The sequence below is a fragment of the Oxyura jamaicensis genome, chromosome 4, assembly GCF_011077185.1.
Source record: "Oxyura jamaicensis isolate SHBP4307 breed ruddy duck chromosome 4, BPBGC_Ojam_1.0, whole genome shotgun sequence".
Lineage (NCBI taxonomy): Eukaryota > Metazoa > Chordata > Aves > Anseriformes > Anatidae > Oxyura > Oxyura jamaicensis.
In genome coordinates, this window is record NC_048896.1 from 53,717,271 (window position 1) to 53,729,935 (window position 12,665).

At 35.1% G+C, this 12,665-nt stretch overlaps 1 protein-coding gene across 3 annotated transcripts in view; it reads right to left on the reverse strand.

Moving 5' to 3' along the window:
• ARHGAP10 (Rho GTPase activating protein 10) overlaps positions 1–12,665 on the reverse strand; it is a 143,495-nt gene that overhangs the window by 54,244 nt on the left and 76,586 nt on the right. For all 3 annotated transcript variants that reach the window (XM_035323880.1, XM_035323881.1, XM_035323882.1), the window contains exons 14-16: positions 9,286–9,360; positions 3,700–3,787; positions 2,341–2,399 (exon numbers count right to left, since the gene is read on the reverse strand). In XM_035323880.1, coding sequence (XP_035179771.1) covers positions 2,341–2,399; positions 3,700–3,787; positions 9,286–9,360 — 222 coding nt within the window. The remainder of the gene's footprint in view (positions 1–2,340; positions 2,400–3,699; positions 3,788–9,285; positions 9,361–12,665) is intronic.

Sequence of the window (12,665 nt, forward strand, 5' to 3'; positions counted from 1 at the left end):
AGTTCTTGTTTTGCTGCCTCAGACTCATCTGCTTTCAAGTATACTGTAAAGTGAGGAGTGTTGTTCCCGGCTGCCACTTTCTCTTTGCAAAAACCTGAAGTGGAATTGTGCTATTTTACATGTTACTGTTATTAACCAATTGTACTCGTCACTAGAATTCAATTTTGTTGGTACTGTGCAGCTAATAATACTGCATCTATGCTACATTGCATTAGAGACTGCGTAAAACAACACTTGCCGAAGATTAATCTGCTCAGAAAGACAAAAACTAATGACCCCTGAAAACACAGAAGAATAATGATGCAAAAAAAAATACTGAGTGAGATTACTATGATAAAGGGTCCTGAATAACAATGCCATCCCACTCTAGTACAGCACAGAGAGAGTAACAATAAGCAAGGGTCTTTTTATGTTTTTTTGTGTTGAATTCAGTAACTTTGCCCCCGTATGTTTCACTAGCACACAGATGAAAAAAAGAATTTGTAAAAGGTGGAAATAAACCACATTCCTACTTGTCAAGGTTATATTAAACCACAAAACTACATCTGAATAGTGGCTTATAGTGAGAGGAGTGGAAGCATTTCTCTTGTATATAACATACTTAGTACAAGGTAAATAAACAGAAAAAAATAGAATCTACCATGAAGGTTTTGACTCTGGGACTGCTCATCAGGTCCCATTTTACTCCAAGGCAACTTTGATTGTTAAGTGTATTTCATATAAAATACCCACCTTATTTCTTTCAGTGCATATTCCTACAGATTATTTTTTATTATTGTCATTATTCTTTGCACATTGCTACACATTTTAGGGTTACTTTATTATTATTATTATTATTCTTTTGCAGTGAACACCTCTGATTAAATTACAAGAGAAAAACGTTACCAAAACACAAAATGTTTAGCTCCTTCTCAGCTAGTCAAAATTAGGACAGTCATAAAAACTTTAGCCTTCTTTAAAACAAGAATACTTCACAAATATGTGAAAACGCAAGCCCTAATTAAAGGATGGGTAAGCAACTTAATCTAATTACTCTCTACTGTGATATGTATCACGGTAAAAGAAAATGGGAAGGAGAATTTTTTGTTTTGATTTTTTTAAATATACATACACATAATAGTTTCAGAGAAAAGGATATTCCTTACTATTCCTGGCTTGTTTTTTTATAGCCAACATAGGAAACAACACTGCATACCTATTTTTAAGTATATCGTAACTCAGATCTGCAATGTTGATTAAATTTTCTTCCCCGCTACATAGAATCTGCCTCTCAACAACATTGTTTACTACTTATGAACACTTTACTATTTAAAACATGTAATGCAAATAATTTCTTTTATGAAGGAGACTATAAAATAGAGAAGGGAAAATGCTGTGAGAAACCGATGGCAAAACTTCATAGATCAAAAAATTATTTTAACACTTTCCAATACAAGGGGGCAGACTCACCACCTAGGTAATAAAATCTTGAATTTTGTTTAAGCACTTGGCTTCTGAAACGTGTTGTGGCAATGAATTTCATGGGCTAATTCTCATTCTGAATTAAGGGCCACAAGGAAATACATTCTGCAGTCCTGAAAAGTCATTACAGCAAACCAAAGAAGATAAAGCAATTGTCTCAAATTTTATATTAATTTTGCTTTCCGCAGTTTGCCAGAAGTGCTACAGGCTGGAAAGAAAATCAGCTAAATATCTGTTTGATACTTTGCCAAAAATTTCTTTTACTGTTTCTCTCTGTCCTCTTCCAAAAAATTCCATGTACTTTAGATACCATACAGCTGAACTATAAATGCTGTTCTGCCTTTTCCAAGTCTGTGTTTGAACTGCCATCGTGTAATCTGGCCTGTTCATTCCTTCAACTAATATATGAGGGGAATGTTTGAGGCATCCTGGATACAGACTAACAAGGCACTGAAAACAAGGGTCAGATAATTATACTTTCAGGATTTAAATTAGCCCAAGTTGACATATTTTCTTTTACTAAGCTTCTACTCTATAAATGGAAGAAAAAACATCTCAGTCCAAGTAGAATTTTATCATTACACAATTAAGGTAATAAGAATGAAATGTTTAGAATGCATAACCAAAAGCTTTTACGTAGAAGTGAAAATCATGCTATGCTATGTCTGTCACAAACTTGTCTTTCAATAGTCACATCACTTGTGAGATGTACTAAAATTGAACACAGGTTAAAACTTCTGTATTTTTAAAACTTTTATTATTTTTTATTCCTATATTTTTACTGGGTTGAAGAATTTTTCTGAAACTGTATTTACTGCATGCTCCTAAGGCCACAACTATACGAAAATATTTCTATTTGAACTACTGTCAAATATTTACTGGCAGGAATGATGAATTCTCCATGCAACTCATACGTCATCAGTGGCTCTGGAAGGCTTCTGTAAAACAAGGATGACATTATAAGTTTATTCATATTCCTTCCCATCTGTATTTATTCTAAGTAGGAAACTTTTTTTAAAACGATCAGTAGCATAGCCCTTGTATGGGAGGAAAGCATTGTTACACTTGATTTTAATGACTTTCAGTACAAATGGAAAACTAGGAAATCAGGAAAAACTGAGGAAAATAAGACTAAATACATCCATTCATATTCCATGAGCTGAAATGATGCCTCCAATCTGTCATAAGCACCTTTCCAAATTACAACACCAAGACCATTTTACAGCTGAATATTGTAACACGCATACTGTGTAATTCAACCTTCCTAAGGGTTTTTAAAACACAGAGGCAAAGCCAATGCCTTGTTGTAAAGAAATAAAGGCCATACAGTTAAATTGCTGAAAAGCAACCACCCACAAATCAAACTTCTAAAGCATTTCAAATAGAAAAAAATGAAAACCTGAGTCATCAGTGAAAAAGGTGTCGAATAACAGAAATCAGAGTTAAAACATCAGTTAAAACCTTTGTTTATTAAGCTGACTCCATGACTGATGCTCACGAAATACCAGAATAAACACTCAGAAGGGAAATACTGTAAGCAGGAAATATTTAATCTAGTGCACACTATTTTTATTCTTTCTTACATTACCTATGACTTTTATCTTCAAAAAAAAAAATCTTCAGCATTCTTTGATATGGTTTCAATAATAACAGTAAGACATTAAAAATACTGTATTTGTGATATGCTACAAGAGATACAGGAAAGTCTATGTTCTTAGGCAATTTAGTAAAATATCTTGATCAGAAATCAGCCAAGTCATTTGAACATCTAAGATTCCTACTCTTCACACTCAGAATGTTATTACTATTCTACTAGAATATCAGGAACATCGGTCAGAAGAAAAAGAGGAAAACATTAAAAAATTAATAACCTTTCCCGTTTTCATTCTTCCACATTAAAACACAAAAAGGCAGAAAAATCCTGTAATAATCTCAGCTGACTTTCAGTAATGACTCTCAGCAAGTTTACCAACAATTCAGATCTCTAAACCATCAGAGAAGTGCTTATGTATCTAACACAAAACTGTTTGGGGGCTTGTCTCACATGAACACAAGTACCAGTTTTGCTAAATTATTTTGCTTGCCCCAAGAAAAATTACAAACACGACATTTGCACAAAATGCACCTCTGTTCATACAAGAAAATATAATATAAGCTGTGTTATTTGCTTTTCTTAACACATAGCATGTGAGAATTAAAATATAAAATTCATGATCTGAAAAAAATAGAGAGGCTTACCGCAGATACTGCTTCATAGCACTAGTAATTGTCTTCACTTCCCAATCTACAGAGTTTTCCAGATCAACTTCGTTGCAGGTTTTTGCATCTACAAAATAATCAGGAAGTGAAGAGGAGCGTGAAAAAGGTGATTCTAAATCAGTATGCCCTATATGAACTGGAACACATTAAATTTGATTATGCATTTGCTCACATTAATGTGGAAGCAGTATGTCCTTTCTACTATTAATTAATACTAACAAGACTTAATATCCAAACCTCTTTATAAATTCTACTAATGTATTTTATTATAGAAAGCACTTTACTGATGATTTTTTCTTTAATGAAGGATTAAAAATCACTTTCATGTGAAATGATCTCTATAGCAATTGCTATTTTCACACCTTTAATTAAACAGAAAGATGTACACAAACACAGAAAGATGTACATAAACAGTTTAGAAAAAAGACCTAGTAAGGATAACTTATCTTTTTCATTATTTAAAACACAAATACACTGAGAAATCTTTTCTAATCTTTTTCATAGTTTTCCCTATAAACAGTTATTTTGGGCTGATGACAAAAATAGCCAACTGCAATGTGACCGCCTTTACTGTGTGAAAACCTTTAAAAGGTGCTCCAAAAGTAGAAAAAGGTCTGTTCTCTATTAGTAAGTTTTCTCTACAAGATGGCTTTAACGTCTCCCTTACTTGATCAGTTTTAGCCAAGGGGAAAAATATTTTCTTTCTTGACAATCTGTCATTTTCTCAAAGCTCCTCCCATTTTTTATCCGGCTACTTGGTAAAGTCTCATAACATGAACTGCCGTATGTCTGAATGATCAATCAGCTGAAGATTTTTTGACAAAACATTGGAAATAGCACAGCACAGAAAAAAAAAAAAAAAAAAAAAAGTTATGTCTCAAAACAAGAAGCAATAGCTATTTGACAGTCAAGAAGATCACATGTATGTGGCCAAATTAGCTCAATATATTTTGTATCTTCAAGCACTTGAGCGTTATTATTATTTTATGTTTCTGTCAGTTGCAACAGTAAACTGCAACAACAGTGAGTGACACAGATTACATGTTGAACCATTCATACAACTCAGAATTCATTTGTTATTTTGCTTGTCAGACAAACAACAGACACATTTAAAAAATCAAATTAGGATCCCTGATTAAAGGTACAGTCCTTTTTACTTGGACTAAATAATACTGTTCCAAAGGCTGTGCCAAGCAATTATTTCTGTAACTGAATATTCTCCCTCATTATATCAATTATTTAAATCCCATTTTAAAATACAAGTCAGGTTACATTTTTAACCAAAATTGTTAGTAGTCAGCCACCACCCAAAATCTTCAAGTCTGTCTCAGGAAAACCTTTATATTTTTCTTCTTTTTAGCATGCTAGCTTCTTCTGCTTTCAAATTCTCTTTTTGGAGAAGAAAAACCTTACTACAAAATTAATTAAATAATTTTATTATTAAACCACTATGTAATATCCAATGTTTTTAAATAACTGGATATTTAAATATTCAGTTAATAATCATCAGCTCTCCAATAATCATTAGCTCTTCTTTACAGTCAAAGGACATACTCAGTTATATAGATCCTGGTGGTGATGAATCTAAGGATGAAAAAAACTGAATATCTCAATTTCACAGAATTACAGAATCATCTAGGTTGGAAGAGACCTCCAAGATCATTGAGTCCAGCCTCTGAGTTCATAACAAGGCTCTTCAAATATGTATGGTATTGATGAAATATTTCATACCTCTTCGGGGAAAAAATAATTTAAAAAATAATCAAATTTAGCCCTGCTACCAACCCCAAACAAACCCTAATTTGACTGTAAAAAGCCCTCAAAACCCATTAAAGACTTTTTTTTTTCCACTTTCAGACTGATAGTTGCCCCACACAGCTCCTTGCCCCACCACTCCATACACATGTATACCCATGTAAACATATTATACAAAATCACTCATACACACACAAGAATATATATTTGACTGTTCCTGTTTTCTTTTTCCCTCTACTTCAAACATCTCAGACCAGTATACAAACTGGAACTGCCACCAAGATTTCAAAATTTTCTCCATTAGTTTTCATGCTATTTGTTCACAGAACGGCCACTGTGCGTTGAATGGCAATTTTACGCCTATAAAAATAACTATGCACATTTATGGAACAGATTTTGACAGATCAACTCTAAATTTCATGCACATCTTTCTGACAATAAGGGAGCTCAGTTTATAAAACCAGTCCACTTCACTAAACTAGGTTAGAATTAGACTGTCTCTACTTTCATAGGCAGTATGCCCACTGTAGGAGTGTATGCAGACTGTATATAAAATAATACGGAATTCAGTTTTGAAAGCTGCTTGTTTTGAAAAGGCAGAGGTAGTATAATGTTTTCCACTACAAAATGTAATGTCTGGCATTTTTCATGACAGGCAGCATCAGAAATCAAAACTGAACTTGAAGTCCTTAGCAGTCTCTTCACCTTGAGCAAGGGTCTATACGAAAGCTGACTTTATACAACAAACTTGTAGTTTGCACAAAATGTATGTAGGCAGTTTGTATGAAATGAACCACATCAGAGCTATTACGCAGATCACAGATGAGACATGAATTGGAATTGATCCCTAACACCTTTCAAGAGTTGAGCTTTCTAATGGCTCACAACACTCTGAACTGCTTATAACAAAGAGTCCCTGAACACGGGAAGCCATAACTCTTTTTCCCTATTTATAGTGAGACATCAAATTAATGTAACATTTACCTGGAAAGGTACTGGTGCCCTATTTAACAAATGCCTTTATCACTCAAATTTAGACAAGATTACTGCTGCAAAATAGACCCCCATAGCACAGTCCTGGTTACAAGCAACTTTAAGGACTAAGTTAATTGCACAAATAAGTTGTGGTGTTTTGTTGTTATTGTTATGGTTTTTTTTAAGTAGAATTGTATATTTGTTGAACATTATTTTACAGAGGACTTAATTATATTGTTTTTTTTTTTTATATTAAAGATGAAAATCTGTGCATTCACAGTATTAGAAAAGCAGGCCTGCATATATATTTGTTCTTATACTCTCTTGACTCTCAATGCACTTTCCCAAATTTTATAGAAAATATTCTGAGAAAGAGACAGAACCTATATCCTATTAATGTCCTTGGTTACCATTTGGAAGACTTTTTTGCAGTTAGGGCCTTTTAGACAGAGAACCTCACGGTCAATGACAGGTAGCTTAAAATACTTTGAAATATTATCAAACATTTTAAAATACAGAAAGTTAATATGAGGTTTTATGATTCTGAAAGGAACTTTCATATAAAAGGGTATCTAAGAGTATACCCAGAGACAAAGGATTAAAGATTAATCAGTCATTTTAAATTCTCTGTACCACTGTATATCAAAAAGAAACCCTCTTTATTCTTCTCTGAGGACAGACAGATAAAGAGCACAGATAGAATCACTTTCAACAAATCATCTGAACAAGAGCACCTGCTTGCACCCTAACTTTTTTCTGTTCGGTATTTTGGCTCATCTTGATACCACTGTATTCCTCCTACTTCACATAACTATATGAACCTTTAGAATGACAAAAAATATATATTTCTAATTAAAATAAATAAATAAATAAAAGCAGGTGCTGGAATCCCTAGTAAACTCTTCCAGCTGCTACTGAACCACTGGCAACCTGAATCTATTTAATTTGGATCTGACTAATGGCACAGAGGAAAATTTACATGCTAGATCTGCATGTCCAAAGTTAGCCAGTAAGTGTAAAAGTGAAAAACATCTTAGGATGTCAAATGCATCTTATCAAGATTCTCTGAGTGACAGCAAATCAGTCCTTCCATGGTCAATGGCTAAAAATGGTTAGTGTTTATCAAGGGTAATTCCAACACAGATAAACATCCATGGGAATCTGCTATATATCATTTTTATTAATCCCAGTTTGTATTCAAAAAAAAAAAAAATGCTACAATACTTTAAAGATATAGGCAGGTTTATGTGCACTAATGGAGAACTTCAGAGTGCTGTAAATATTGATTAAAGTAAGATACCAGAAATTAATATTTAGCAAGGTCATTATGACAGATTGATATGACATACAGGCCCTCAAGCCTGATGCCTTGTCATTTCTGAAAAGACAGCCTGTTTGGGGGGAGGGGAAAAAAGGAAGGAAAAGAAAAAGTCTTACAGGTGGCACTGAACTGACAGCAGCATATAATATAAAAGCGCTTTGTCATTCACATAATGTCTGGGGTAATGAAATGAATTCACTTTCTGGCTTCCTCCAGTTTGCCGTGCCAAAGAACACTGTGTTATCAGCACAGATGGAGCATGCATGGTTCTGGAGAAGAGCCTGGTGCAAACTGCAAACAAGCTTCTTTGCATACCAATGAATCCCTGAGAATCAGACCTTTGCTGTCAAGTGACAGGTTTGGAAGCTCTATAAAAATGAACTAATCCCAGTGGTCTTGTCTGACTGCATGTACTGTCAGTGCTCAGGACAAGAAATTGGGAAACACAGCACATCTTGCAGTCATGGCTACTACTTTGGTGAGAGATAGCAGGCAGACTAGGGATTTCATCCAGGTGCCAATACATTTTTTTATTATTCCCTAGGGATAGCAAAGTGTCAAGAGACACTACAGTCACTGGGATTAAAGATGCATCAAAATTTCCAGAAAGAGAAGGGGGAGAAATTTCTGAGAAAACTTTTATGAATCAAAAATGTTAAAAGCTACACATGGCTAACTAGATATAAGAGAGTCTAAGTTGTTAGCCACAAATAAGAGTTATACTACTGAGTTTATTAAAACAAATCCTTTCTCCATCTGTCTCCAGCCTTGGCACAGACATAATTATTATTAATACATATATTGTATTCCTCCTCTTCAGCCAAAGAGCTCCTCACCAGTAGGCTTAAACTGCATATCTTATTTTGCACAGTGATTAACTAAATACACACATAAGAAATCACCTGTGTATCTAAGACAAGGGAGAAGAAAGTTGGAAACCTCAAACAATGAAGCAATAAGCTTCAAACTTTCTTAAATTTGGTATTTTCAATTTTCTGAACAGACCCTTAAATTCTGATTGTTTTAAATCCACTTCATAGAACCCTAAAACGGAGGGCTTGGGACCTTCTGAGATGAGTCTGCTCCAACCCCCTTGCTCAAGCGGGGACAGGGTACCCAGGTCTATTTCCAGGTGGCTTCTGAAGACCTCCAAGGAGGGAGACTCCACAACCTCTCTGTAAAACCTGGGCCAGTGCTCCATCACCCACACACTCAAGAAGTTTTTCCTGACAATAAAGAAGTGCTTCCTGACTTACATCAGCCTTGTACAAAGCCCATGATTTACTCCTACACACCCCTTACAAGTTCTCTTAGTTTCCTCTACCAACTAATCTTGCTCTCTGTGCTCAACCAGGGGGGACCTTACAGTTCTACAAGTATAATTTTCATGAAGAAAAGCAAACCAGATGTGTCCTGTATACAGAACAAGTACAGATGATTTGAACATTAAATATGGACAGCAAAACAAACATGACATAAAATATAGAAAAAAATATTGTAAAATAGAGGCATACCCATCAATAAAGTCAGAAGTCTCTGGACCTTTGAACTCACCCCCACAACTCTGTACAATCCTTGGTCATTTATACCTGTTATGCAAAAGGAGAGGAAAAGAAAAGGCAGAAGATCAACCACAGCAATAAGATACACAGTCAAATTTAGCATTAAAACTTTTCCCCAGGCGACAAATTATCCTCAAAGTAAGACAGACTACATACTATTTACACAGTCATGAGAACAACTTTATAAATAAAGTATTGCAAGAATCCTTTTGTTCTTCTGTGTTTTTAAGATAAGTTCACATTATATTTTGGAAAAGGTTCCACTTCAGATACTGGAAGTAGAAGCAAACAGGGACTAATCTTTCCTTGAAAATCACTGGCTGTTTTCAGATTTTTAAATGACAAGTTGGATACATCAGCGTCCACATTCAAATAATGCAAGAACCAAACCAACAAATGCTAAATTAAGAATTCTTTAACAAATGTAATTTTGCTTTTTTTTCCAAATACGTGGCTGACAATAAGAGTTTGGATAAAATAAATAAAAACTCGAGCCTATTCCCAGTTCTGAAAACCAATGCTTTTTCAAGTTTGTAAATGCTTTTCATTTAAGATATCATGTCTCATTCCAACCCACTGGGGTCCACATATGAGTTGAGCCCACAGGCAGCACCACAAGTTCTCGAGATCAGTACTTCTGGTTTTGCTAGGGATGAATAGAGTAGCCATAACCAGCATAATGTTTTCAGTCCTCTGCTATCATTCCATGTAGACACTGGACTGCCTTCCTGTCATTTCTCTATGCCCTTTCTTCCTCTCATACACATGCAAACCTGGTTTTATCCCCAGGGAAATAAAAATATGACTATAAATTAAAGACCAATGACAGCGAGAGATGTCGAAGGGAAGGAAAAGGGCAAATAAGGTATGCCTTTCTGTCTGCTGCACCGTTCCAGATCTCATACTGTGGGAGGTAAAATATTACAGGCCTGAAGCTGACACAGGTATTTGAGAGGCCATATAATAATCAACAATCTACAAACACCACCATACTCTTCCTCTATATTCATAATGGCCTAGAAAAGTAGAAATAACATAAGACAGGTGTTTCTATTCCAAGGAAATCTTTTCAAATAACAGATTATGCAGTATTCTTACTCAAAATATCTTTCAACAAAGGAAGACTTGTGGAGAATTCCTAGTTTCAATATCAAACTGTTTCAACCCAGAGAAGGAAAATTGAAACTAGTAATAAGAGAAAACAGTTTCTTCCTAAAGAAGTATTAGATGCAGTATATAAAATCATTACCTCTTTAATGAATTACTGTCAGACACAACCATAATACAAAGCAAAAGTACAGTGGCAAGAACTTCAAATTGTCTAACTCACTTCCTGCCTAGTCTTAATGCATCTCTTCCTACTTCTCTCTCCCCCTACTCTTCCTCACACTGTCTGCAGCCTCCTCAACCATCTCAGATCTCAGAGGACTTGCTGAACTCCTCAGTGATAGCACTGAGACAGAGGGGACCTGACATGCTATGGCAGTAGTGCTACTTCTCTCAATTGTTCCACCTGGGCAAAATCAGCCCTTTTGTTTCCCCAGGATGCCAGTGCCACTCTACTAATGCTGAGCCTTAAGGCAGATGTCATGTTCAGAGCTGGCTTTAAATTAACACAATAAGCCAGATCTCCAGCATTTCATCTGCAGCCATCGAAAAACACGGCTCTGGAATATGCTCAAAATTTAGCTGTGTGCAGAAGGAACCACAATAAACAGTTATGTGGCCACAACACTATTCTCAGCATATGAAGTTACCGGGTCACACAAATAAGTTTTTCAATGATCTCCAGAACAACAGTGTGATGGCATGCTATACAAGCCTTGCAGACTGCCAACACTGAAGAAAAATAAACATGGTCCTTCATCCATCCCAAAGAAGGATGCATTAGGGATACGTCCTGAGAGCAGCAAGTATTTGTTACTTGAAAATTCTCACAGAAGTCCAGGAAAATTCTGGTAAAAAGTAACACCAAGCTTTTCAATTCTCTAACAAAATGTATCACACTTTTATTTATATATATATAATGCCCACCACTACTTTCCACAGAACAAGGCTTCTGCATCACATGCAAGAAATTAAAAAGCTGAAGAAATACTGTCACAGTCAGATATATCTCTGCTTTGGCTTATCTCAAAAGTTGTTTCATGATTTCCTGTGCTTCTAACATTAAAATTCACAAGAACCAAACGTGCTGACCCCAAACACTCATAACATACATTTAATGGCTTAAAAATAATTAATGCCAAACCACAGAAACTACTGCTCAATATTAAAACAGACATAATATACAAACGCCTCTGAAATTGTGGCAGTACTGAAACTAAGACATTCCTCCAGCAGTAATCATGAGTCTGAGATAATAATTATCAGATAATTGATCAGTTTCAAATTCATCAACCTGAAAAAAGCACGGCTAATTGCTAACAGACATCAAGAAGTGTGAAGAGAAATTAATATTTCAACAGTAAATAGCAATAGTTTTAAATTAAACATACCACTAAATGATGTTTTATTTAAAATATAAAAAACTGTTTGAAACAGCACTGTTTCTGATTTAATCTGCACATTTCAGATCTTCAACATACGAAAGACAGATACTGATTGGCATTTAAGGAGCACAACTGATGAGATGACTCATTTCAAGGAATAGCTTATCACTGCCTAAAACATTGAGGGGCTCAGCTACGACTGCGGGCTCAACCCATCACTATTAGCAGCTCTGAGGGGTGAAGCCCTGCAGTGCAATTTTCCTCACATTTGCAAGATCTAAAGATGGTTGGCAGCCTGATACCAGAATTCAGCACTGGAACACAATTTGCGAAACATGCTTAGGAAGTTAAGTAAAATATAATTTACACTATTGTAAGGAAGATATGTCTGCAGTTAAGTTTGGTGTGTGGCTGGCATTGTAAGTGTGGCTGACACAGGCTATTAACAGAGCTGCAGATTTAACTTTTTATATCAAATTCCATAGTACAGAAAGAGTCGCACCAGTGGCATTCTCGAAGTAATACCAGATTTATTTATTTACATTAAAAAAAAAAAAAAAAAAAAAAAAAAAAAAAGGTTTTCTACTTCCTCCTCACCGTCTTCTTTCTTGTGAACAAAGACAGCTCAATGCTGCCATCTGTCTCTACAGCTCAGATTAGCAGCTCCTATAGGTCTAAAATTAAGGCAAATGCTACTCTCCCAACACTTACCTACCACATAATCAACTACTTGTACCCAGAAACATGCAGAGAGTCTTTACTACTGGAGCAAATAGTTTTTTTTTTATGCTTCTATAAACTTTTAACCCTGCTGTATTATTTTAAGTACAGAACTATAAA